General features: G+C 39.4%; 1 protein-coding gene across 1 annotated transcript; it reads right to left on the reverse strand.

Annotated features, from left to right (window-relative positions):
• Window positions 1-23903, reverse strand: HYAL4 (hyaluronoglucosaminidase 4). The gene is made up of 4 exons (XM_005679411.3): window positions 23805-23903; window positions 9756-10756; window positions 3428-3517; window positions 1-726 (listed from the first exon to the last, which is right to left on the reverse strand). The coding sequence occupies exons 2-4, from the start codon at window positions 10707-10709 to the stop codon at window positions 325-327; spliced, it is 1446 nt and encodes a 481-aa protein (XP_005679468.2). The 5' UTR covers window positions 10710-10756; window positions 23805-23903; the 3' UTR covers window positions 1-324.

A 25354-nucleotide genomic window follows, 5' to 3' on the forward strand; every position in this document is an offset into this window, starting at 1 on the left:
TTTGAACTCAATAATTTAGTATTTATGTGGATACTTTTATGTATCTATATTCATGTGAAGACTAAAATATAGTAGTTCTAGGTTAAATACAGCTTAAACATTCCAGTAAGGAAGAAGAGTGCATTGATTTTACTCCTGGCTCTGGCTGCTTAGCCAAACTGGAGCTAAAGAATGCAATGTTTCCTGTTTATATCAAGGGACACACATGTCTACTTATAGTGCCTCTCAATGGATTTCATGTGAGAAAAAAAACTGTCACAAGTTTCATCTCTTCCCTAAGTGATGACTCTAGAGGCCACACAATTCCCTTTAAGCTCAATTATCTCACCACTGACAGCTCTGATAACCTGTGGAAACCAGCAGACACAGTGTGAGTAGTGAGCCTGGCAGAGAGGAAGGCCCCGAGCAGCCGTCAGCCGTCTGCATTTCTCTGCAGTCAGCCCCCTGGTATCCCTGATAACAATGACAGGAGAATCTCTCCGCCAGCGCTGCCAGGTCTGTATCAGATGCTCTGCCTTTCACAGTAAATGCTCCATCCTCGGAGGCCTCTATGTGGTAACTCGCAGGGTTCAGGTGAAGGTAATCTGGCGTTTTCCACGCCTTCCTTACGCATCTCCCGTTATTCCTGCAGACATGAAGGCTGCACACCTCAGCGGCTCTGGTCACATTGACGATGTAGCTCCCTAAATCAGAACTCACAAACTGCTTCACCTTTGTACAGTTGCCCTAGAAATGGAGAAACAAATGGGATTTAGTGTTTTTTCTAATACTGGTAGGGTTGGTATATCTAGACCCACAAGGCAGCTCTTTGAACTGGATTGAAACTTAATGGCTTGGTTTCTGCCTGTGAAGTCTTAGGCTCAGGTGCTGTAACACAGGGGACCCAGACCTGAAAAACTGAGAGATGGTCGTGACAGGAGATGGAGATTAGGTTACTGTAAGCTAACTGAGCTTGGAAATGGGCCCTAGCGTCAGCATACGTGACCATGCCCTCTTACAATTTACATCCTTGTTTCTTCTTCCTTCTAGATCCCAAGTTAATCAGTGTGGAAAAAAAAAAAAAAAAGAGGAACAAGCTGAAATTTAGAAATCATGCCAAAGTTCTGTCTTCTGGCCACCTTTCAGGTGTGTGTACCTTTCAGGGTTGTGTTAGAGCATGAATCCTCCTGTTCTACCAAATTATTGTTGACTGTCAGCCTGAGCCTTCCAGTTTTTCCTGTTAGTTATGCTCTAATATCTACCACCCTGGGATCTAGCCATCTCTGCGCAATTCAAAGACAGGGATGCCTAGAAGGCTGACCAGGTCATTTGTGTATTCTTCCTATTGTGTGTTCTAAATGGAGGCCTCCTGGTTGTGTACCCAGCTTGCTGAGGACCATCTTTTCAGGAACCACATGGACTGGAGGGGAAATATCACAGCTGGAGAGTCAGGTACTGATCCTCTCAGTGTCTACCTAATTCATATGTGGACAGAGGAGACTTTAACTTTATATTGTCACAGTTTCACGAGCAGCATCTCAGTAGCAACAACTTGAGCATGTGAAATTAAAAAAATATCAAATCACCATGAACTTGCAAAAATTCAATTTAACAAAATTGTTGAGGAAACAAGTAGTATAAGTCAAAGCCAAGTGTATTACACTATAGAGATATGAACAGACAGCATCTGGAAATACAGAAGAGATTGCAATTAATGTGGATTGGAGAAAACTAGAAAGAGTAGATAGTATTTGAGCTGGAAGAAATTTGAAAAAAAACATAAACCTTACTTTAAATACTATTAATTTTCAGCTAATTTCTCCAAGGAAGAAAAATAAGTTCAGTGTCGATACTAAAAATTACCAATTCCATTTTTAAAAATATGCTATCACACATTTTATATAATGGCTAAATGTAAGGGCTCCAGAGTTGTACCATTTGTGGTTAGTGGCAGCTTCACCATTAGCAAGCCTAAGTAGCTCTTATAGCTAGATTTCCTTCCATTTCTTCATCTATAAATGACGATGCTAGTCCCTACCTCATAAGGGTTTTATGATCAGTGAGCAAGTCCAAAACAAAAAAAGCACTTAGTACAATCTTCAGTTCAGTTCAGTCACTCAGTTGTGTCCAACTCTTTGCAACCCCATGAATCGCAGCACACCAGGCCTCCCTGTCCATCACCAACTCCTGGAGTTCACCCAAACTCATGTGCATCAAGTCGGTGATGCCATCCAGCCATCTCATCCTCTGGGGTCCCCTTCTCCTCCTGCCCCCAATCCCTCCCAGCATCAGGGTCTTTTCCAATGAGTCAACTCTTTCAATGAGGTGGCCAAAGTATTGGAGTTTCAGCCTCAGCATCAGTCCTTCCAATGGACACCTAGGACGGTGTCCTATAGGATGGACTGGTTGGATCTTCTTGCAGTCTGAAGGACTCTCAAGAGTCTTCTCCAACACCACAGTTCAAAAGCATCAGTTCAGTGCTCAGCGTTCTTCACAGTCCAACTCTCACATCCATTCATGACTACTGGAAAAACCATAGCCTTGACTAGATGGACCTTTGTTGGCAAAGTAATATCTCTGCTTTTGAATACGCTGTCTAGGTTGGTCATAACTTTCCATATAGTAAATGCTCAACAATGGTCAGTATTATGATTAATATCTTAGCAAAAGTTCACCTTTATCGCACTCCTTCTATGTCAGTTCAGTTCAATTCAGTTCAGTCCCTCAGTCGTGTCCGACTCTGTGACCCCATGAATCACAGCACGCCAGGCCTCCCTGTCCATCACCAACTCCCAGAGTTCACCCAAACTCATGTCTATAGAGTCAGTGATGCCATCCAGCCATCTCATCCTCTGTCATTCCCTTCTCCTCCTGTCCCCAATCCCTCCCACGATCAGGGTCTTTTCCAATGAGTCAACTCTTCGCATGAGGTAGCCAAAGTACTGGAGTTTCAGCTTTAGCATCAGTCCTTCCAAAGAACACCCAGGACTGATCTCCTTTAGAATGGACTGGTTCAATCTCCTTGCAGTCCAAGGGACTCTCAAGAGTCTTCTCCAACACCACAGTTCAAAAGCATCAATTCTTTGGCACTCAGCTTTCTTCACAGTCCAACTCTCACATCCATAGATGACCACTGGAAAAACCATAGCCTTGACTAGACAGACCTTTGTTGGCAAAGTAATGTCTCTGCTTTTGAATATGCTAACTAGGTTGGTCATAACTTTCCTTCCAAGGAGTAAGCGTCTTTCAATTTCATGGCTGCAATCACCATCTGCAGTGATTCTGGAGCCCCCAAACATAAAGTCCTTCTCTGTATCAGGTGGTAAATTGGACTGTAATCATAAAACAGGTTTACTATGGGAGACCTGAGAGATCTGATTAAAGTTTTATTGGAGAACAGAGCAAAAATTTAAATAATAGTAACTACACCCCTAAGGTACTGTCTTACCTCAGATGAAGTCAAATTCATGTCTCCCCAAATAACAATGCCCGCAGCTCCCAAGGCAGCACTTTCTCCAATAGTACTGATTAGATCTTGCTAGATTGAAGACAGTAGAGTTCATTATTCATTTGAATATAAAACAACATGCCAGGAATTAGGATTGGAAGCTAAATTCAGTAAAATAGGATGACCCTATTCTCCAATTTCTTAGAGTAATGCAAATGCTATAAATAAATGAACCAGGGCTCAGAAATTATACTCTATAATCATACAGAAAACATATTAAATATATGTTTTTAAAGTATATTTTGCCAAACGGGATATTATTTTTAAGACAGCCTGTAAATAGCCATTAAAAGTTGTTTAATCAAGTTACATGAACAGAGGAACCTAGAGAGCTACAGCACAAGGGGTCTCAAAGACTTGAATACAACTGAGCAACTAGTACTTTCCATCAAAGTTGACCAGGGGCATACACACACAAATCAACAATAAGTATATGACCTGGAAACAGAATCCAAAAGTTTTCCTTCTCTAAATGTGAGGAATGCCTTGCAGTCATCTCACCCAAGTTCCCTTTTCAGTTTGCAACTCTCCTGAAAACTTTGCTTCTGCAGTGGCTTGGGGTGGAGGGTGGGGAGAGTTGGGTTTTTTTTTTTTTTTTTCATTTTTATTTTCTATCGGAGGGGTTTTGTGTCATTTGGATTCCCTGTCTAAGCAAAGGAACACAGTGTTATAGATCTGCAGGATCTGATTTGATCTGGCGCTTATATTTGGTCCCTGAAATTATTTGTATTTAATTATTTGTACCTGATTAATGGGTTTATTTATGATCATCCAGTCAGGGTAAGGCCATTGGGATTTTTCTCAATATGGTTAAGACAGACGAAAACAAAATTTCTGCAGAGAGAGTTTTGGTTTTGTAATCCTAAAGGATTACTGTTTTAGTGTTTAAAGATTAACATGAATCTAGGTAATTTCAGAGGGAAATTAAAACTTGAATGTGTACAGTTGGCTTCCTAAATTAAGTTTCTGCAGTTGATTTTCTAAATAAGTTTGCTATGTTATAATATATTCTCTCATTCTTCTGAATGCTAAGCATTAACCTTTTACTTCAAGGATTAATTTCCATCACTTATGTGCTGGAAATATAATTGGGCAATCTGGTAGAAATTAAAGGCAGAACTTTCAAATGGTGTTTTATCTTAGACATTTTATATTCATATCACCCGCACTTTTATAGTCCACTAAATTAAAGATTTTACAATCTCAGTTTTTAAAAAACAATTTTTTTTTCCGGGCAATTTTCTGGTAATTTTGGTTTAATTTGTTTTCAGATTCACATCTCTTTCCATTTCCCAGGACCACAATGTCTGCTGAACAGATCAGAGATGACATGACAGGAAGGGGAGGAGTTTTTGTGAGGTTCAAATGAGATAGTGTAAGTGAAATGGTTTTGAGAATTATCTATGATATGAGAAATACTGGAAAGAAGAGAAGTAAGTGATGCAGAGCTCAGAATGAGGACTATGCTGGGTCCAGGTCCATTGCCTCTTTTAACAAAGACCTAAAGGAGCAGAGCTTCTCCCTCCACTCACATTGAAACTTTCCTCAATGTAGAGATGTCATAGTCACACGACATGATCAGAGGGGCAGAATCCCCAGCAGTCTCCCATGATTTCCTGTTACGTGTATGTTACACCTTAGCTCTCTCACAGTCCTTAGATGTTCTGTTCTGTTGTGTTGTTTTATTTTCCTGTCTTGCTCTTTCTGCTTTTTCGGTTTTGGAGGCTTCTACTGAGATATCTCCAAGGCCAGAGATTCTTTCTTCAGCTGCGTCTAGTCTAATAATAAAGCCGTCAAAGATATCCTTCCTTTCTGTTACAGTGTTTTTGATTGCTAGCATTTCTTTCTGCTTCTTTCTTGCACCTTCCATCTCTCTTATGTAGCTTATGTTGTCTGTTTTTGCATTTGGTCTGCTTCATCCATTAGAGCCCTTAGCATATTAATCATAATTGTTTTAAATTCCTGGTCTGATAATTCCAACATCCTTGCTGTATCTGAGTCAAGCTCTGGTGTTTGCTTTGTCTCTGCAAGTTGTGTTTTTGCCTTTTACTATGTCTTGTAATTGTTTCCTTGATAGCTAGATATGATTTGATTTGTCTCCATAAGTAGATAGCTCATACTAGGTAAAAGTGAAAGTGTTAATCACTCAGTTGTCTGATTCTTTGGGACACCATGGACTGTAGCCCGCCAGGCTCCTCTGTCCATGGGGGTTCTCCAGGCAAGAATAATGGAGTGGGTTGCCATTTCCTTCTCCAGGGGATCTTCTCAACCCAGGGATCAAATCCAGGTCTCCTGACTGTAGGTGGATTCTTTACCCTCTGAGTCAAGAGTAGCTGCTATAAATAGACCTTTAGTAATATGCCAGTAAGGTGTGGGCGTAATGAAAGACTTTACAGTCCTATGATTAGATCTCAGTCTTAGTGAGGTTTTGCCTCTGGACTGTGAACTTCACAACTGCTTCTCAGTTTTTGCCCCCACTCCCTGTTAGGTGGGACAGGCTGGCTAGATGGGGCTAGAGATGGGTATGTTCCTTCTTCCAAGTGGAAATCTAAAACCAGGTGGAGTTTTAGTTTCTGCAGATCAGTTAGGTTCTGGTAAAACCTCAGCAATTTGGCTGTGGTTAAACAGTTTCTCCTGGGGCTGGACCTTGCGCAGAAGAACAGAATGCTCTGGAATACTCAAAATGGTTCCTTTTCTCCTTCACCTATTAGATGCATGAGGGGAGGGTTTCTCCAATATTCACTAGAAGGACCTAGTGAGCTCCTGCAGGGGAAAGTGTGCTCCCCCAGCCCCCATGACTGGGTGCCCCTGGAGTTTTTAATCTCTCGGTCTTGTTGTTGCTGAGCCAGCTTTCCGTGCTCTCAGTGGTTCCCACAGAGGTTTCTGCCCAAAGACTTCTGATCTGGTAAGCTGGGTTTCTCTGTATTCACCTGTCTGTCTCTCCAAATTTGAAGGCAGCAATTTCCCCTGTGTGTCCACACTTCTCTTTTTATTCTAAGAAGAGTTGGATTTTTTTTCAGGTTGTTTAGCCTTTTATTTCTTAGGGCCAAGTGGCAACTTTCAAGCTTCTTGCATGCTAAACTGGAAACAAGAAATTGTCCATGAATTCCTTTAGTTTAAGGCTTTGTCATCAGAGGGAGGGGTAGATACAAAATTTACAATTCTTCTTTATCTGTTGTTGATCCATATGCAGTAACTAGGGAAACTACAGATGTTTATGGTGAAAGCTACCCATTCTGAGGCTGATATCAGGAGGCAATGTTGGTTTCTTTCCAATGTGTCATTGACAGTCATTATCAAAGAGAGTTTATTGGGAATGATTCAAAATGGCAAGTCTTCTAGCATGTTAACTGGAGGTAAGGAGTCATTAGTAGATATTTAGGCCAAATCCTCTCAGTGACCAAATTAGCTCACGGTCACCGAGTGGAGAGCAGGGTGCTGAATAATCACAGAACAGCTACGTTTAGGGGACCAGAAAAGCAAGGACACTACTCAGGGCTTGAAGTCACAAGTAAGATGCCTCTAGGAGTGAGTTGGGACCACCTGAGAGCTGGGCCACATGAGTGATGCCACACGAAAGGAAAAGTAAATGAACAACATCATAATAGCAACACATCTTTCAGGGCCCAGCATGTTGCAGGGCTGCCATGCCCTACCCACGATTCTCTGCTCAATCAAGGTTTTGGAAGGAAAAAGCAGGGGCACACAGAGGATTTATTCTTTACACTTGGGTTTTAGTCCCTCAAGTTTTACCACAGTGCATGTAAGTAAGGAGCCCAGTGTGGGGAGCTGGAACATCACTAATGAGCTTCCTTTGCGTATTACCAGAGGGAATATTAATTACTGGGAAAAACACCTTTAAATCAATAACCAAGAAAATCCCTTTTGTTACTTTTTTTAAAGCACAGCTCAAGTGATATCAACATTGCATTTATATATGTGGTTTAGGCAATCTGTTGTGTGAAATGAGGTTTTACAACCCCCATATAATGGCTGAGCCATCAGGGAAGAAATGGCAACCCACTCCAGTATCCCTGCTTGGAAAGTCTCATGGACAGAGGAGCCTGGTGGGCTGCAGTCCATGGGGTCACAAAGACTCGGGCATGACTGATCGACTAATATAATGGCTACTGACTGAAATTTCATTCTTACATATTCCTCTTTCAAGTTCAAGGCTCTGATACTTATTAGAAAGTGAGCAGCTACACCATATACATTTTTATAACACTTTAAATTTTCATTTTTAATCTTCTCATTTTTCATAATGTTTCTCCTAGGTAGGTAAGGCAGGTAATATCGTGCCATTTTGTAGATTAAGCAGTGAGGCTCTGAGGTCTGGAGAGATAAGAGATTTGCCACTTATTGATAAACTGTTTTTCTAATCCTAATTATATTTCTGTACACATACACACACACACATTCTAAAATGCGGATATCTTCAGAAAGTCAGAAATGGAAGTCATTACTAGCATTTACAATTTGGAATAAGTGAATATCAGATTTTTTAAATTTATGGGCAGATTTTTATGAAAGATGGAATAAAGTGGTGGTTTGATGGTTTCAAAGATGAGGAAATGCCTCGTCATCCAGAAAGTTTACAGAGTGATACCATGGGACTCAAAAAGAAAATTGTTTCAGGGTGAGATTCTAACTGTTGTTCCTTATTCCCTTAGAACAGTATGTCTCTGAGGCTGTAGTTATTCAAGAAGGAGCGTACCATCAGCTTGCAGAATGCACAGAATGTAGCAGTTATTTAATCTAATCTTTTAAAATGAACACTTTGTCCTTTAAAGTTTATTTTTTCTTCCAAAACTTAATGTGTTATCACTAAAGAAAGGAACTTGCTTGAGGCAAACATTGAAAAGCAAAAGAAGTTTCATAGATAAGAAGGTGTTGTTCAACTTTCAATTCTAGAACTTTTCCTATCATTCTCAATCAGTTGTTGCTGATTATTCTAGGTAGTATGATGATCAGTTTACAAGAGAGAATTTTTTTTCCTTACTCATCTCATCAACAGTGTCAGAGGCATAGTGTTTACCAAATCCTGATGATTCGTGTTATTTTGCTTTCTGAGAAGTAAGCTCTACTCTCTGTCTGCCCCATAGATACCTACTGGTCATGGTAGAGCCCTCACTAGGGTGTTTTCTGAATCTCTCCCTTTGGATACTTAATACCAGAACATCTTTGCAGTTTAATACATGCTGGTGAATTGAAACTTGTAATGGTGGAGAAAAAAGAAAAATGATCCATCCCTAGTGTATAGCAATATCTAAAGACACCTCTATTCTGCAAATGTGAAGGTGAACCAGGCTCAAGCATCCTCATCATAAAAAGTTTATGCCTGGAGAAGTTTATTCTTTTGCCTGGAGAATCCCATGGACAGAGTAGCCTGGCAGGCTACAGTCCATAGGGTTGCAAAGAGTCAGACAGGACTGAAGCAACTTAAGTTAACTAGCTTCATCTATCTTAAAAGTGACACAGTTTGTGTGATGTCTTTGGCTACATATATGACTTGAGTAGAATAATTAGAGCAAAACTTCTATTTGTAAGTTTTAACCTAGAGTTACAAAACCATCTACTAGTAATGAATTCATTATTGAACTCAGAAATTCATACCACTCTTACCAACTTTCCATGAGTTGTGGTCATAGACTCAAGAATAAACCAGATGGTTAAATCTATACAGCTACCTACTTTTAGCAGATTCATAATTCCCTTATACCCTTAAAAATTATTTTTATTTGTGGAGAAAAACATAAAATTTACTATCTTAGTTATTTCTAAGTATATTCATATTGTTGTGTCTCCCTTATGCCTTTTATCAAACCTGCTATTGTGCATTAAAAAGAAAATACTTTTCTTCTTTTTAGATTTTTAATGGTGATGCCAGTAGCAGAAATGCCTACAATTCTGCTTCCACACATATGAGCAAACTATTCCATTTTACAGTGTCCTCTCTGATTTTCCAACCTGTTCACCCCCAACCATTTCAATAACCTTTGCAAGAGAGCAATCAAAGTTGAGGAGCAGAAGTAGTTACTGACATTGTACTTTAACTCCCTTCCCTACATACTTTGTTCCTTGAAAGACTAATAATAAATAATTCAAATTTAGTATGTATAAATGGAGGATCTGAGTGGATGACTACTCAAAGGAGGAATTATGCTCCTAACGGACTACTATTTGAGAATCCTTACAAGAACATAATTAACAAAGCAATGTCTCTTTCAGAAATAAGAAATCTTATCTTTGGCAAGAGGCGTCTTACCTTAGAAAGAAAAAGTAAAGGCTGGTCTCTGTAGCCTAGCCTTGTGTAGACAAACACAGGCAGGGCATAATCACGGGACGTCATGGTAGAGATCCTCATAGATTCATGCACCCGAAATTGCGAGAAACGCAAAACATTTTCACTGTCTCCGAGAGATCTCCTGACTCCAATAGAAGGATATAAAGCAGCACTGCTGTTCCAGAGCCAAGAGAGCTCATTGTTCCTCAAAACTTCTTCTTCCGGGCATGACCCAGTGTAGTTTGGGCCATAAACATTATAATTGTGACAATCGGGATATAAATAGTACCCCCAAAGGCCTTTGGGTCTGCTCTTAATCCCCAGTTCAATGGTTTCCTTCATGAAAGCTTTTGCACTTTCTTCAAAGGTTGCTTTGGCTAAATTTTCAATATCAGCAGCTGATACATTCTCTTGCATCTCAGAAATAAGCTTTCTTGACTTCTGTCTGTAGATGTCTTTTGTGTTCCAGTTCCTGGCCCACTGGGGTCGCCAGTATTCCCAGTCTATAACAGCAAGCCCACTGAAATCTTCAGAAGGGATGTAATAACTGATATCTTGGTCAGCTTTTTCCAGATGCGCCTGCAAACTTATGTTCTGGGGGAGACCTCCGTTAATGGGAACTCCTTGGGGTGTATACCATGGATAGTATCCCAACCTGTTGACATAAAATATAGTGATGTTTTGCCCCCTGGCCCGGGCCAGTGGACTTCCAATCACCTGAAACATTTTCAAATTCAGGCTTATATTATATTTCATCAAACACTGATCTGTTGGAGCATTCCAGGCTGCTATAAAGGGCTTTCTTTGATAAACTGGAAGTCGGGCAGGTTTCAGGGAAGAGATAGACTTCAGAATGAAAAGTATGAATAGCCATGACATGAGATGTATTGGTTGAACAACAGAAAACCTTAGCTGTCCTTCAGATAATGGTTTCATGATGAGATAAAAATCTTATCTTCCACCTTAATATCACTCTGTAAGACCTGTGGAGAGATTTAATTTTCTGTTAGTGATAATTTTGAGGAAAAAGACTTAAACACATTAGCTGGTTATTATAGTTTTTATATTTATATCCAAGTGTATTTTATTTAAAGGTCTTAAAGATCCCTGTAAATAAATTGGGACACGAAAGTGATTGCAGTGACCCAGTTTCTATTCAAGGGCAAGCAATGCAATTCAGCAAACATTCATGGAGCATCAGATGCTGAGTCCAGAATACAAAATGACTAAGATGTGGTCCTTGCCTTCAAAAGAATCTTATGATCAAATAAAGATGTAAAATAGTATTCACTACCATTTTGGAAAATCTATCAAATCTCAGGTTCTGTTCTTAGGTCTTGAATAAATATTTATTTAATCTTATAATACCTTTCCTTATTTCATTCAATAAGCCAAATGTCTGGTTGCTTTGCTGGCCTTCCTTGCAGCTAGGGTGCTAATATGTGACTGTGGCCAGGTGACTTATATTTATCCCACTTTAGACTTTGAATTGAGACCTTGGGAATATCAAAGGGGCGAAAAGATGGTGCCAACGATAATACAAATTCCTGTGTCCAGGAGTGGATACTTGGGACATCCAGAATCTGATATCCACGGTGTGAACGTTAGGTAGCAGCACTGTGCTCATGGAACAGTGCCTTTCTGTTCAGGTCAGAGAGGCTTTGTTTTGGTTGCTTCCAAGCAGGAACTCAGACAGAAATGCTTCCAAGGAAACTGGCTTGTATTTCTCACAGCAAAGCTGATCACCATGGGCTGCATGTGGTATGTAATTATCATTTTTAACCACCAGGTGTCACCAGTCAAACCTTATAAGATTTCGCAGACTAGGACACTGAGGTAAACAATAATTGTAAGTTAAGACTTTATTCAAAGACATTTAAAAAGTCTTAAGTTAATGAATGAGCTTCCCTGGTGGTTCAGACGGTAAAGAATCCGCCTGCAATGCAAGAGACCTGGGTTTGATCCCTGAGTTGGGAAGATCCCCTGGAGGAGGGCATGGCAACCCACCCCAGCATTCCTGCCTGGAGAATCCCCATGGACCGAGGAGCCTGGCGGGATACGGTCCATGGGGTCTCAAAGAATCAGACACGACTGAGCAACTAAGCACAGCACAGCACAAGTCAATGAAAATGCGCAAAATATCAGTTTTTAAGAGCTATAGAGGTAGGTATTTTCCTCACCCATTCATTGAATAAGTATCTGTATTCCTCTTCAGTGCACAGATGAGTGAGATTACTTAGTAACATGAAATATACTGAAGGCATAAATTATGATTGGAAGAGAACAATAGTTTCACGGGAGTATAATTTTATGAGTACAATAAGAATTGTAGTCTTCAAAACTGCCCCTTATCTTGAATTTTTTTATTATATTTTGCCTCAGGATAACAAAAAATGAATGCACATAAGGTAGTACATTAATAGAAAAAAACTTTTTCTCTCAGTTTATGTTAGAGAATTTACATATGTATACAGAAAAAAGAAATCTGTTCTCCCAGAATGCTTCTGGCTTTTGCATTTATTCAAAACATCACTTTCCACTGATTATTGTCCCCTGCCTCATCACTGTCACACTAAGGTCTTCATTCATTTGCTACAAAGTTACCAAGTGGTTCTTGTCTCCTATCCTTTGTTCACTGTTCATGAACATTGTTCATCTTTTTATTCCAGTTAATGGGAGGTACACATTCCACGACAGTCGGCTGGCAGACCTCCTGATAAAATGTGTGGGTGGAAGCGAATACAGGCAAAATAAATAAGGAAAATTCACTGCCTGTGTCTTCTGTTCGCTGTTTGTCTTCCCACACAGGCAGGTCATGGCACTGGTGTCCTTCAGTCACTCTCCTAATAACCATGGTTTCCTGAGAGGAGACTCCCGCGTTGGGCGCCTCCAGACACTTTGTCCTCTTCCCTCCCCTCGTTGTGCAGTCATTATCTGTGTGCTTCTCCCACCCTCCTTCCTTCCCAGGGGAACCTCTCCAGGCCCGCCCTTTGCTTCAGAATCTCCCTCGACCGCTTCCCCTCTCCCCACTCAGGCCGTCAGAATCCTAACTGCCCAGTTCTACCTGTATCTTGACTAGTCGGCAGAGCATAGCAATCTGTGAATTATCCACACTTAACCATGAGTCACCAGGAACACCTTCCCTGGTTTTTTTCCCTTCCTCCCTCTCACAATCTGTCCAGGAAGTTTTACTCCTTTAAAGAAATCTCTAAGTGGTGACATTTTAGGAAGAGCTGGCAGGATATTAGGAGTGGGAATGCAAGAGTAGTTCAACCTGGATTCTTCCCCTAAATTTTATTAACCAGTTTTCTCTTTTTAGCTTTGTTCTGGAGCACGTATTAAGGACAAACTCCTTTCCTCCAACTGGGAAACTTCAAGGAAGGCACTTTGAAGGGCCCTGGATAAATGATTCCCAGAAAAGTGATATGTACAGGAAAGCCACAGGGTAAAGAGAAGTAGTTTTCTCCTCAGAACCTCCTCTGGTAGAAGGAAGTCACAGTGATGAAGGCTTAGCTGCCTCTGCTTTGACCTTCACTTCACAGTTCTGACCTTCTTCATCCACTGAGAGGAAGAGTGTGACACCAGCAACAAGAAGGTGGGGGCTGTTTACTATCAAGCAGGCTTCAGACTTCACCTGAGTAAGCCTACCCTGTCCTGACTATGAAAGATGGTGAGGAGGGAGAGGGGCCCCCCAGGGGAGAATGCCCATCATCGGTTCAGTTCAGTCACTCAGTCGTGTCCAACTCCTTGCATACCCATGGGCTGCAGCACTCCAGGCTTCCCTGTCCATCACCAACTCCTGGAATTTGCTCAAACTCATGTCCATCGAGTCTGTGATGCCATCCAACTATCTCATCCTCTGTCGTCCCCTTCTCCTCCTGCCCTCAATCTTTCCCAGCATCAGGGATTTTTCCAAGGCCTGTCATGTATGCAAGAGTTCGAAGAGAAGTCTCTCTGCTCTGCTTATCCCTATGTCCCTTCTCACGCCTTCCTCCCCCAAAGTTTACTTGCTTGTGATACATTTTCAAAAAAGCATTCCCCTAACCACCGCTGATTTCAGAAGTTCTGAACACTCACAACTAGGCCTTTTTATTCTCCTACTAGTCATAAACAATCTCACAGAATGCAAACTTCAAACATGTTTACTCTCACACCATAATAAAATGAGACTAGGCAAGGCCACTTTTTCATCGTGTCTAAGCAGAGATAAAACCAGGAACCCAGGGCTACCCTCAGAGCATCAAACATGCCTTTCTTGCTAAATGAATGACTTCTGTTCTTTATTCAGCATAAAAGTGCCCCTGTGTCCTGACTGCATCCAATCTTGAGCAAATCCCTGTTTTCTCAGACCCTCTGCCAAATCACCCAACTCAGCCTAAGCTCGGTCTGAGCCCCTCTCACTGAGACACTCCAGCTCCCATAGGCGCATCTTCCTTTGCTACACGTGTCATCACCCAACTCACGGAACAACAGGTGTGTTTCTGGTTGTCTCTGGGGCCCTGGCCCCTGTGTGAAAGCAGAGTATTTAGTGTTCAGAAAATTTGTATCAAGCACCTTCTGTATACCAGGTTCCCGTTCTAAGTACTAGGAATACAGTAGTTGAGCAAAAGAGACAAAAGCCCCCTGCCTTCACAGAGCTTAAATCCTTGCAAGGGAGACAGGCAAGGTGAGCAAATAAATATAGAGTTCACTGGAAAGCATTACTAGCAAAGAAAAGAATTAAGGAAGGATTCTTTTTAGATGGGAATGCCTTGGCAATCTGAAAAGAAGTGATATGAAAAGAAGATAGAGTGTAAGCTTGGAGGATGTCTGGGGAAGTGTGGGGGCAAAGCAGACACAAAGGCCCTGAGGCAGGCACATGCCTGCTGTGTTTCAGGGACTTCAAAGATCCCAGTGACTAAAGGGACAGAGGTAAGAGAAGGGTCTTGCAAGGCCTTGCTGAGGCTTTGGCCATCAGTCTAAATGAGATGGGAAGGAATTGCCGAGTTTGGAGAGGAGAGTGACTTGGGTTTAACCGGACTCCTCAGGCAGCTATGCTGAGGCTAGCCCGAAAGGGAAAGGGCACAGGAAAGAGGCAGGAAGCCTGGGGGAAAGCTCTTGTCAATCCAGGACAAAGATGAGAGTGGCAGGATCCAGTCATTTGGAAGAACTTCACAGTAGTTTTAACAATCACCAACACAGAAAAATAATAATATTATACATCCATAAATTAATCCTGCTAGTTTTAATTTTGATTGCCACTCTAAATTTCTGTTATACACTCAGGGTAGTTTTTTCTTCCGTAGAACATGGTGATTCATACTAATCTGTAAGATTAGAGGAAATACTCTGGGAAGTATTCCCCTAAAACATACACATGCATCTCAATATTAGTGTATTAGTGAAAGGAATTAATTTCCCTAATCTACAACTCTTCTGTTTCTTTTCCTTTCATGCTATTGGTATTTGTTTTCAAAACCTTTAAGACTCCAAGTGCCTGCTCCTAAATCCACAGGGTTTAAACAGATATCCTGAAGGTCATGGTTCCCATTTTTATCAGAAATTTTAAAATGCAGTGTTTTACTTACAAACCTTTAAGGAAAGTATTTTCCGAGTGGTATTTTGTCACCAGTAATAAATATATATATGCTAAATGTTTGTCATAATGGAAAACAGAGCAGAGCTGCTGAGTTCAAATCAACTCTGTAGAAATAATTGTTAACCTGCTAATTAGAGAAAAAGCCAATAATAGGCTCCCATTTTTTTCCTCTGAAGGATATTATTGCCTTAGTCTGTTAATCACCGTCTTATCCTGATGGTTCTTAAGTTATTCTCTCATGAAATATCAGTATTGTAAAAGCTAGACCTAATTGTCCCAGCAGAAGAAAATATATATTGTAATGGATACATATTTTCCCATACATTTTTCTTAACAACTTCATGCATATAAGTTTATAATATAATCTACTATATGATAAGATCGCTGTAAGTTTCACAATTCATCATTAGGTACTGAATTTTATTATAACTCTACATCATGACTGAAGAACATGAGTGTTCCTCTATCTGCATACATTTTAGAACTACTGGACTATCCTGATTGTACAAAACTGCTTCCCTTCCTAAAAATGAACTCAAGTTTTGTAAGTATATGAAAATGCCTGTTTCAGTGTTATTGTGCTAACAGGAAATTCACTCTTCAGTGTGAAAGGCCATGTGTTTTATGAAGCAGGAACATTTTACAACCTGAAAGAGTAATTGTCTTTACATAAGCATATACACTTAGTCATTGTCAAAAAGTGTTACTTCTCCTTCAGAACTTGAAATTTCTTACAGTCAAGATCAACAGCTTTCTTGGAAAAGCACACAAAATCTTAGGACCACATTTTGAATAAAACGTTCCCTCTGTCAAGCCATTTTTAACTAAGCTCCTTAAAATAACATTAGGTTGATTTAAACCCTCAGTTTTCTACTCAGAGTTTTTGAACTATAAAGCAATTTAGTGGCCTATGAAATGTTACTAAGATTGTTTTCAATGTCCATGGTCAAGATTATAACTTAAAACACCCAATTACCCCAAAATATTTTTCAAGTCATTGAACAGAAGAGCTGGGATACGGGCAGAATAAGCAACAGAAACAAGGAACAAGAGCCTGAGGCCAAACCTCAGGTCCAGGGACTGCAATGATATTTAAATAGGAGTTTGATCTAGGTTCTGAATGTCATATACCAGATACCAGATCTGAATATCAGGCTCCACACTAGAGTGGCAGGGCAGGCGTGTGGAAGGACAAAGGTTGTGGCCAGGACATATTGTTTTGTTTTAGGTAAGCATGACTTAATATCAATTTCTGCCTTTGTCTTGGAATTGCTTGGAATCTAGGGTTGGCCTGGTTTTGCTCACAGCACCCATTTCTCTGTACAAGCATACATATTTTAGTAAGGTAGGAAATTTGAGCAAGGTGAAATGTGCAGGCACTGGCTCCAAACTGTTTGTAATGAAGAAACAGGAGACTGGAAATTTCTATCTGAATTACAAATGCACAAAAACTTTCCCCCAGAAATCACACTTCTTTGTTATTCACTGCAGCATTGCCCATCTTTTGCAATTTGGAAGAAAATGTCCATCATCAAGGAACTGGTTAAATAAACTATGGCTTTCCACGCAATGAAATACTATGCAGCTGAAACAAAGAATGAGGTTTCTTCTCCTTATCAATAAGGATATTCACCAGGTTTCATAATTATTCTTTAAGGTATATATTTGTTTTATGTATATGTCTTACAATATACTTAAAATTTTTTAAAAGCTAGATATGCATATAATGCTGCCATTATTTTTCTGAGAAAATGATATATACATGTATATATAAGTATGTGTAGGCCAGGTGTCCAAAGGTAAAGAATCTGCCTGCAGTTGATCCCCTGGAGAAGGGAATTGGCTACCCACTTCAGTATCCTTGCCTGGAGAATTCCATGGACAGAGGAGTCTGATGGGCTACAATCCATGGGGTCGCAAATTACTGAATGACTAACACTTAATATATGTAATGTGTATGTGTAGATATGTGATATGTGTACTATGGAGTATCTCTGGAAGAGTACTCAATTATATTGGTTGCCTCCAGGAAAAAGACCTTGTGGCTGAAGGAGAGAAATGGGCAGAGGTGGGATGAGATTTTGGTGGGAAAGAAACTTCTGTTTGGATTTTGTACTATGTTGATTTAGCAGCTATTCAAAACCATTACTCAAATTTAAAAAAAAATTAAAAAGTTCTTTGGAAAAGAAAGAAGTGGTACATTAATACTGACTATAAGGAATCAGGCATAACTTGATAAAAAAGGTAACATTTGAGTTGGTTTTACTACAAAGATCGTTTTTTATGAAGTTATTCGAGAAAATGGTAGGTTTTTCTGCAATATGGCAAGAAAAAGCGCTTTTCAGTAAATAAGAGAGGGTTTTTTTGTAATTGTAGTAAATAACATCAGCCATATAACTTAACACTCTATTCTGATGCATGAATATTAAAAGCTAATCTTAGGTTAAATATTTGTGGTAAAGGAAAACTAACAGTAGACAGACCTGAAAAAAATTGATTAGTGTTATTACTTTCTACAAAAGGCAATGCACAGTGCCACTATATCGTTTATTACAAGTGAGAAAATATGTTATAGAGTAACTGGCCTTCCCTGATTGTAAACAATGCAAAGCTCTAATCAGAATGATAGAAGTATTCAGAGAGAGACAGGATACAAAAATGATGCTTGGGTTGTTCTTTTTATTTCCTTGCCTATACTTTAATTTTGGTGATTTACCCAACCAATTTTAAATAATACAGGAAATTGGATTTTACCTATTCAACTTCAGATTATTTTTTTCTTGTGTGGTTTTTTTTTTTTTTACTTTTTTAAAATTTTTATTTATTTTTATTATTTATTCTTTGTTTTTTTAAGCACTTCAATTCTTCTGTATTTTGTCCAATTGTACCTTTTTGACAGAAATTGACTTCTGACCTTTTAAAAAAAATTTTTTTCAGTTTTTATGGCACTATTTTTATTTTTATTCTTTTGCATGCCTCTCTACCATAAATCCTTTCCCAAACTATATTTCTTTCCTTGAGTTCTGTCCAACTACCCTGGTGTGTTTACAACACAAAATAAGGAAATCTCTGTGCAATATAACAGAAGTCAGGATGGAGCAGAGGTTAAAATCTAAGATTCTAGGACCAGTTACCATCAGTCCACTAGGAAAAGTTTCACTGTCTCACCTATTTGATTTTTATTTATATTGTTTTAATTTGTCTTCACAGCATAACACAGTACTGTATTTCCAGGAGGGTAGGGACAAGGGTATGATGATAAATAATGATAGCATTTTGTATATCTAAATATAGTACTGATATCTATCCTCTGTTTCTCAGCTTTTGAAATTTATTCTTGTGAACATAAACTTTAATATTTCAGTATATGAATATGGAATGGAATCTAGCCCATCACCCCTTCCTCCATGCCTCTCTGCAACTATATAGCCTTCTGGTTGACATTTTCACAGGGGACAGGTTTTCTAACCAAGATGGCAATCCTGCTGAATTGGATTGCTCTCTGAACATCTCACCACTATGGCCTGACTTCCTGATACTCAGTCGACACATACATGAATTTGCAATGCCAAAGCTACTTGGAGGTGATGGAATTCAAGTTGAGCTATTTCAAATCCTGAAAGATGATACTGTGAAAGTGCTTCACTCAATAGGACAGCAAATATGGAAAACTCACCAATGGCCACAGGATTGGAAAAGGTCAGTTTTCATTCCAGTCCCAAAGAAAGGCAATGCCAAAGAATGCTCAAACTACCGCACAATTGCACTCATCTCACACGCTAGTAAAGTCATGCTCAAAATTCTCCAAGCCAGGCTTCAGCAATACGTGAACTGTGAACTTCCAGATGTTCAAGCTGGTTTTAGAAAAGGCAGAGGAACCAGAGATTAAATTGCCAACATCCACTGGGTCATAGAAAAAGCAAGAGAGTTCCAGAAAAACATCTATTTCTCTTTATTGACTATGCCAAAGCCTTTGACTTTGGATCACAATAAACGGTGGAAAATTCTTCAAGAGATGGGAATACCAGACCACCTGACCCGCCTCTTGAGAAACCTATAATGCAAGTGAGAAAGCAACAGTTAGAACTGGACATGGAACAACAGACTGGTTCCAAATAGGAAAAGGAGTCCATCAAGGCTGTATATTTTCACCCTGCTTACTTAACTTATATGCAGAGTACATCATGAGAAATGCTGGGCTGGAAGAAGCACAAGCTGAAATCAAGATCACCGGGAGAAATATCAATAACCTCAGATATGCAGATGACACCACCCTTATGGCAGAAAGTGAAGAGGAACTAAAAAGTCTCTTGATGAAAGTGAAAGAGGAGAATGAAAAAGTTGGCTTAAAGCTCAATATTCAGAAAACGAAGATCATGGCATCCAGTCCCATCACTTCATGGGGAATGGATGAGGAAACAGTAGAAACAGTGTCAGACTTTATCTTTTTGGGCTCCAAAATCACTGCCGATGGTGACTGCAGCCATGAAATTAAAAGACGCTTACTCCTTGGAAGGAAAGTTATGACCAACCTAGACAGCGTATTGAAAAGCAGAGACATTACTTTACCAACAAAGGTCCGTCTAGTCAAGGCTGTGGTTTTTCCAGTGGTCATGTATGGATGTGAGAGTTGGACTGTGAAGGAAGCTGAGCGCCGAAGAATTGATGCTTTTGAACTGCGGTGTTGGAGAAGACTCTTCAGAGTCCCTTGAACTGCAAGGAGATCCAACCGGTCCATTCTAAAGGAGATCAGCCCTGAGATTTCTTTGGAAGGAATGATGCTAAAGCTGATAACTTTGGTCACCTCATGCGAAGAGTTGACTCATTGGAAAAGACTTTGATGCTGGGAGGGATTGGGGGCAGGAGGAGAAGGGGATGACAGAGGATGAGATGTCTGGATGACATCACCGACTCGATAAATGTGAGTTTGAACGAACTTTGGGAGTTGGTGATGGACAGGGAGGCCTGGCATGCTGCAGTTCATAGGGTCGCAAAGAGTCGGACATGGCTTAGTGACGGAACTGAACTGAACTGAACTTAGCATTGCAGCTAACATCCTTGTCAACCTTCAGTAAACTTGCTTATAAACTGTCAAACCCATTACAGTTAAGCTTTCTGAAAAGACTGTGGTATATAAAAAAGTAAACATTGGAGAAATTGTGTTGGCATATATTCTTCACTTTTCAGGTTTGGATCATACATGCTTAGCTACCTAGATATCTCATATCTCCTTTTAAGGCTCCAGGCTTCCACTTCATGTACACCTGCTAGATGAAAGATAAAATTCTTAACATTGCAACTGAATGTGCCAGTCAGCCTGAGCTCCATCAGATTTAAATAAGAAATAGTATCTACAATTGTGAAATTGCCGAAATTATGCTTTTTAAAAAAATTATAATAAACTGTTGAAACACCAGCTATAGTAACCAATTAGTCATTAATTTGTATGAATTTGTAAAAGATCATTATAGAACTAATTCTGTACTGTGGTTACCCATTCACATGATAGAAATGTGTTGCACTTTAATATTAGTAAAGAAAGTTGAGTTTATACATTAATTATAATAGTATATACTAACCATAAATGTGAAGTAAATGCTTTTTTATACAATGAATTTTTAGTTCCTTAAAAAGTGTATTTGTTCAAGACCATTGAAAGTGAAGTCGCTCAGTCGTGTCCGACTCTTTGCGACCCCATGGACTATAGCCTATCAGGCTCCTCCATCCATGGGATTTTCCACGCAAGAGTGCTGAAGCGGATTGCCATTTCCTTCTTCAGGGGATCTTCCTGACCCAGGAATCGAACCTGGGTCTCCTGCATTGCAGGCAGACGGTTTACTGTCTACCACAGAGGCTTCCGCAGTGGCTCAGAGGTAAAGAATCTGCCTGCAGTGTAGGAGATGAGGGTTCGATCCCTGGGTGGGGAGGATCCCCTTGAGGCAGGCATTGACAATCCACTCCAGTATTCTTGCCTGAAGAATCCCATGGACAGATGAGCCTGGTAGGCTATAGTCCTTTGGGTCACAAACAGTTTGACACGACTGTAGTAACAGCATGCATACACGTGCTTAACATAAACCATATAACTTGAAAATATTTTGAAATACATTTTAGTTTCCAAATGTAACCTTGAGAGAATTTCCTAATACTATAAGGAAATTTAGAAATATTCCAGTCTTAGGATCTGGGTTGCACTAAGGCTGCAACATGTTTTTTCTGGAATGCCTATGACAAAGGCAGAGTAATTTCAGCCTAGGATAACAGCCAATTCTTAAACCACCCAATATAATGCATCTAGGAAATGGTGGTCCTTGAAAGTTGGAAAGTGTGTTTTTTTTAAAATATACTTGATGAGAGGGAAGATCTTCTGGAGAAGGAAATGGCAACCCACTCCAGTATTCTTGCCTGGAAAATCCCATGGATGGAGGAGCCTGGTAGACTACTACAGTCCATCGGGTCACAAAGAGTCGGACACTACTGAGCGAATTCATTCACTCTGATGAGAGGGAACTCAATCAAGGATTTATTGATTTGGATCTATTATGAACATTGGACCAATGCTTAGGTGAAAAACTTCAGTCTGTGAGAAAGACTACTGAAAATTGTTTCTGTAGAAATTCATAGCATCTGCAATTCTATTATATGTAGAAAAATTCAAGGAATGTGCTTCAGGAGACTAGATTCAACAAACTAGTAATTATAGATGATTATGTAAGTATAATAATTATAAATCTAATTACTGAATTTGCTAAAGGTTTCCACAAAAAAGAATCAGGTTCCCATGGAAGTCTATTGCTAAGAAAACATGGCATATGTTATGATTCTGAAAAACATTATAAAGAACATTAACCCTGAATCTCTGAACATGAAGTTTTTTATAGCTTGTTGTTTTTTTAATATTTTTTACATTCTCCACTTAACATCTTTCCAACTCTTTGCTCCTGATTCTATTTAAACATTAAAAATATATGAGTAAAATGCCTGCCTGAAATGCAGGAGATCTGGGTTCAATCCCTGGGTTGGGAAGATCCCCTGGAGAAGGAAATGGCAGCCCAGTCCAGTACTCTTGCCTGGAAAATCACATGAACAGAGGAGTCTGGCAGGCTATAGTCCATGGGGTGGCAGAGTCGGACACGGCTGAGCGACTTCACTTTCTTTTCACTTTCTTTTTTAACAAGGAACCTACTTTCTGTCATCAGACTGAATTCTAATTTATAGATGAGGCTGAAATAAATCGTGTGACTAAACTCTCAAGTATTTTTACAATATAAGTATTTTTTAGTAGGCTTCCCTGGTGGCTCAGAGGGTAAAGCGTATGTCTACAATGCGAGAGACGTGGGTTCAATCCCTGGGTCGGGAAGATCCCCTGGAGAAGGAAATGGCAACCCATTCCAGCACTCTTGCAACATGAATATCTTACCAATGGGTCTAGATAGAAGGTCATTGTTCAGGGGCTGGCAGTGAAGGAGTTAAAGAGGTCATATTTAACTCCATTTGTCTTTCTCATAGTGTTTTGGTACTTGTTCTTTCTTTCCTGGAAAATCTAAATCTATCTATCTTCATGTATGTATACATTTACATCCTCTTCTCAATTACTGATTTTCTTGTATGAAGTGCCTGTTGATTTTTATCTCTAAATATTCAGTCCCTTCATTAGTATTTGGAAAGAAAATTTAAAACCTATTTTTATTCTTCCAAAATAACCATCTTCTGAACCATTTTAAATGTCATATGTTTCCTAAAAACTGCAATACATGTTCCAAATAACAATTCTCCAATACTATCCAATATAGTAAGTATGATAACTATGTAACATATCTTTTAAAGTACACTTTTATTAACAATCACGCAAAAATGAAATCTTTATCAAAGAAAGAAATACACTTATACTCTAAAGAAAAACATTTAGGTATATAAAGTTAACTTGAGGAATTCTTCACAGCTACTTGTTATAAAAAGTATTAACACTGTGGCTGTCTCATAAAGCCATATATTCTATGTCTTATATAAGTTAGTTTACTAACCTGCTTCAGAGAATACATACTGATGCTATTGTAACTGAAGTACTAGGTTATGATAACCTAACATAGTGCAAAAAGATGCTTTTCAGAGAAACTGTGCATGTAGAAGAGAAATGAAACAAGTTTCGAATAGTTATTAATGTGAAAATAATCCTAACATACAAATTTATAGTAAATAAAAAATGAACTGGAGTTTAAGTTCTATGTATCAGTGACAAATGTATTTTTTACAATGTTAAGTTCAGAATAGCAAGTTCACGTTCTGAAAGATACTGAATTTAGAAAGTAAACAAAAGTAAGTTAGGCTGTAAAAGAAATTGAGGTATTCCAAGAAATGAAGCAAAAGTAGTTTTCTTCTAAACTCCTCTGAGAGACCGTGTTTCTAAAAACAGGCTAAAAAATTTTCAAACTAAACAAAAACTATATTTTTACCTGTGCTTTTGTTTGCTGCCGGTCCTTTAGTCACCTGGTGCAGAGCAGAGATTCAGTGGCAAAAGGATGCCCTGTGGCTATTCAGAGAAACATGTCATTACCGAGGTGACTCAATCCTCCGAGTTAAACTGGAGGCTGGCATTACATCTCTTTATAACCAAAGTCAGACTCTCTTAAAAACACATAGGTATAAGTGACCACTGCTTTCTGAAAGTACCCAATTTAAATTCACTGACTGAAGAGGGTGAAAGAAAACTGATTGATACTTTAGTTGGAAAATAAAGAGGTAAAAATAGCTGTAAGCTGGAAAGATTTCCAAATGTCCTTGATGATAATGGAATGACAGCCTCTTAGTGGGGTCTTAGTTATCATCCTGAGTAAATACACTAATTTACCAGGACCAGTGGTTCAAGATGAACTGGGAACATGTGTTTACAGTGTTATCTGCAGCAGATGTCCTTAGAAAAAGTACAGTTAAAGCTGAAAATAAGAAGGGGTGACCTAACTCACAGATTGAAAACAGAAGGAATTGAATCAGAAAATTTTAACCAGTAGAAATTCACTTTAGAGGTGTGAATGCCACTTCCACTGGGGAGAGACTCCTTAGGAGCAGAGGCAACAATTAACAGATCCACAAAACACAAGTGCGTGGAAGACCAATCGTCTGAGCAACCAACTAAAATACTTCTTCCAGGAAAGCAAAACCAGTCAGACCACTCAGCTTCCCAGAGTATGTAGAAGGACAAGCAAAAGAGGCATGTGACCCCATGACGTTTAAACACAGAGAAAGATCTTCCCGGGGAGGGTTCAGAGGGGCTGTGGGGCCAAATACAAGAGCAGCGCTAAACTGGGTGTAGCTGGATCTCCCTAGCAGGCGTGGAGGGGAGCAAAAGGGAAAGGCTGCTCAGTCCTCGAGGCAATTATACTGCTCTTCCAAGATAATTTTCTCCTTACTTTGATCATTGTGAGGGTTCCTAGCAACCTGCCTGTTTTCTGCTCACTTGCTCCAGATGGAATCTTACTTGTCAACATACCTCAGCCCCTTTCACAGTCTACTGCCCATTCTCCCTTTTAACATAAGAGTCCTGTTGCGTACATATATTTCCAAACAAATGCAGGAGGTTAGCGGGGATTGGGGAGATCCTTAATGACAGAGGATCACTCTGCTTCTTCATAGCTATAAATGGATAGCCAAAGATCACATTGCACACACAAGAAAAGAATTATTTGGGGTTAAAAACATGAGTGTCAGAACATGGTGAAGACTAAAGGAGTATTCTAGAAGAAAAAATGGGCAAATCTATGATACAAAGCGAAAAAAGGCAAAGGCTTAGAATATATGAAAGAAAAGCAACACCAAGTGTAGATCTAAAAGGACAAAGACCTGTCTGATAGTAATTTCTTAAAAGAACAGAGAGAATGAAAGAAAGGGAACCATTTGAAACATTGTGAAAGAAAATTATCCTGTGCTGAACACAAGAGTCTAAATTAGAAGAGAAAACTAGAAGGCTTTGTGAAAAATAGCTCCCATATACAAATAAGCACAGTGA

The sequence above is a fragment of the Capra hircus genome, chromosome 4, assembly GCF_001704415.2.
Source record: "Capra hircus breed San Clemente chromosome 4, ASM170441v1, whole genome shotgun sequence".
NCBI classification, from domain to species: domain Eukaryota; kingdom Metazoa; phylum Chordata; class Mammalia; order Artiodactyla; family Bovidae; genus Capra; species Capra hircus.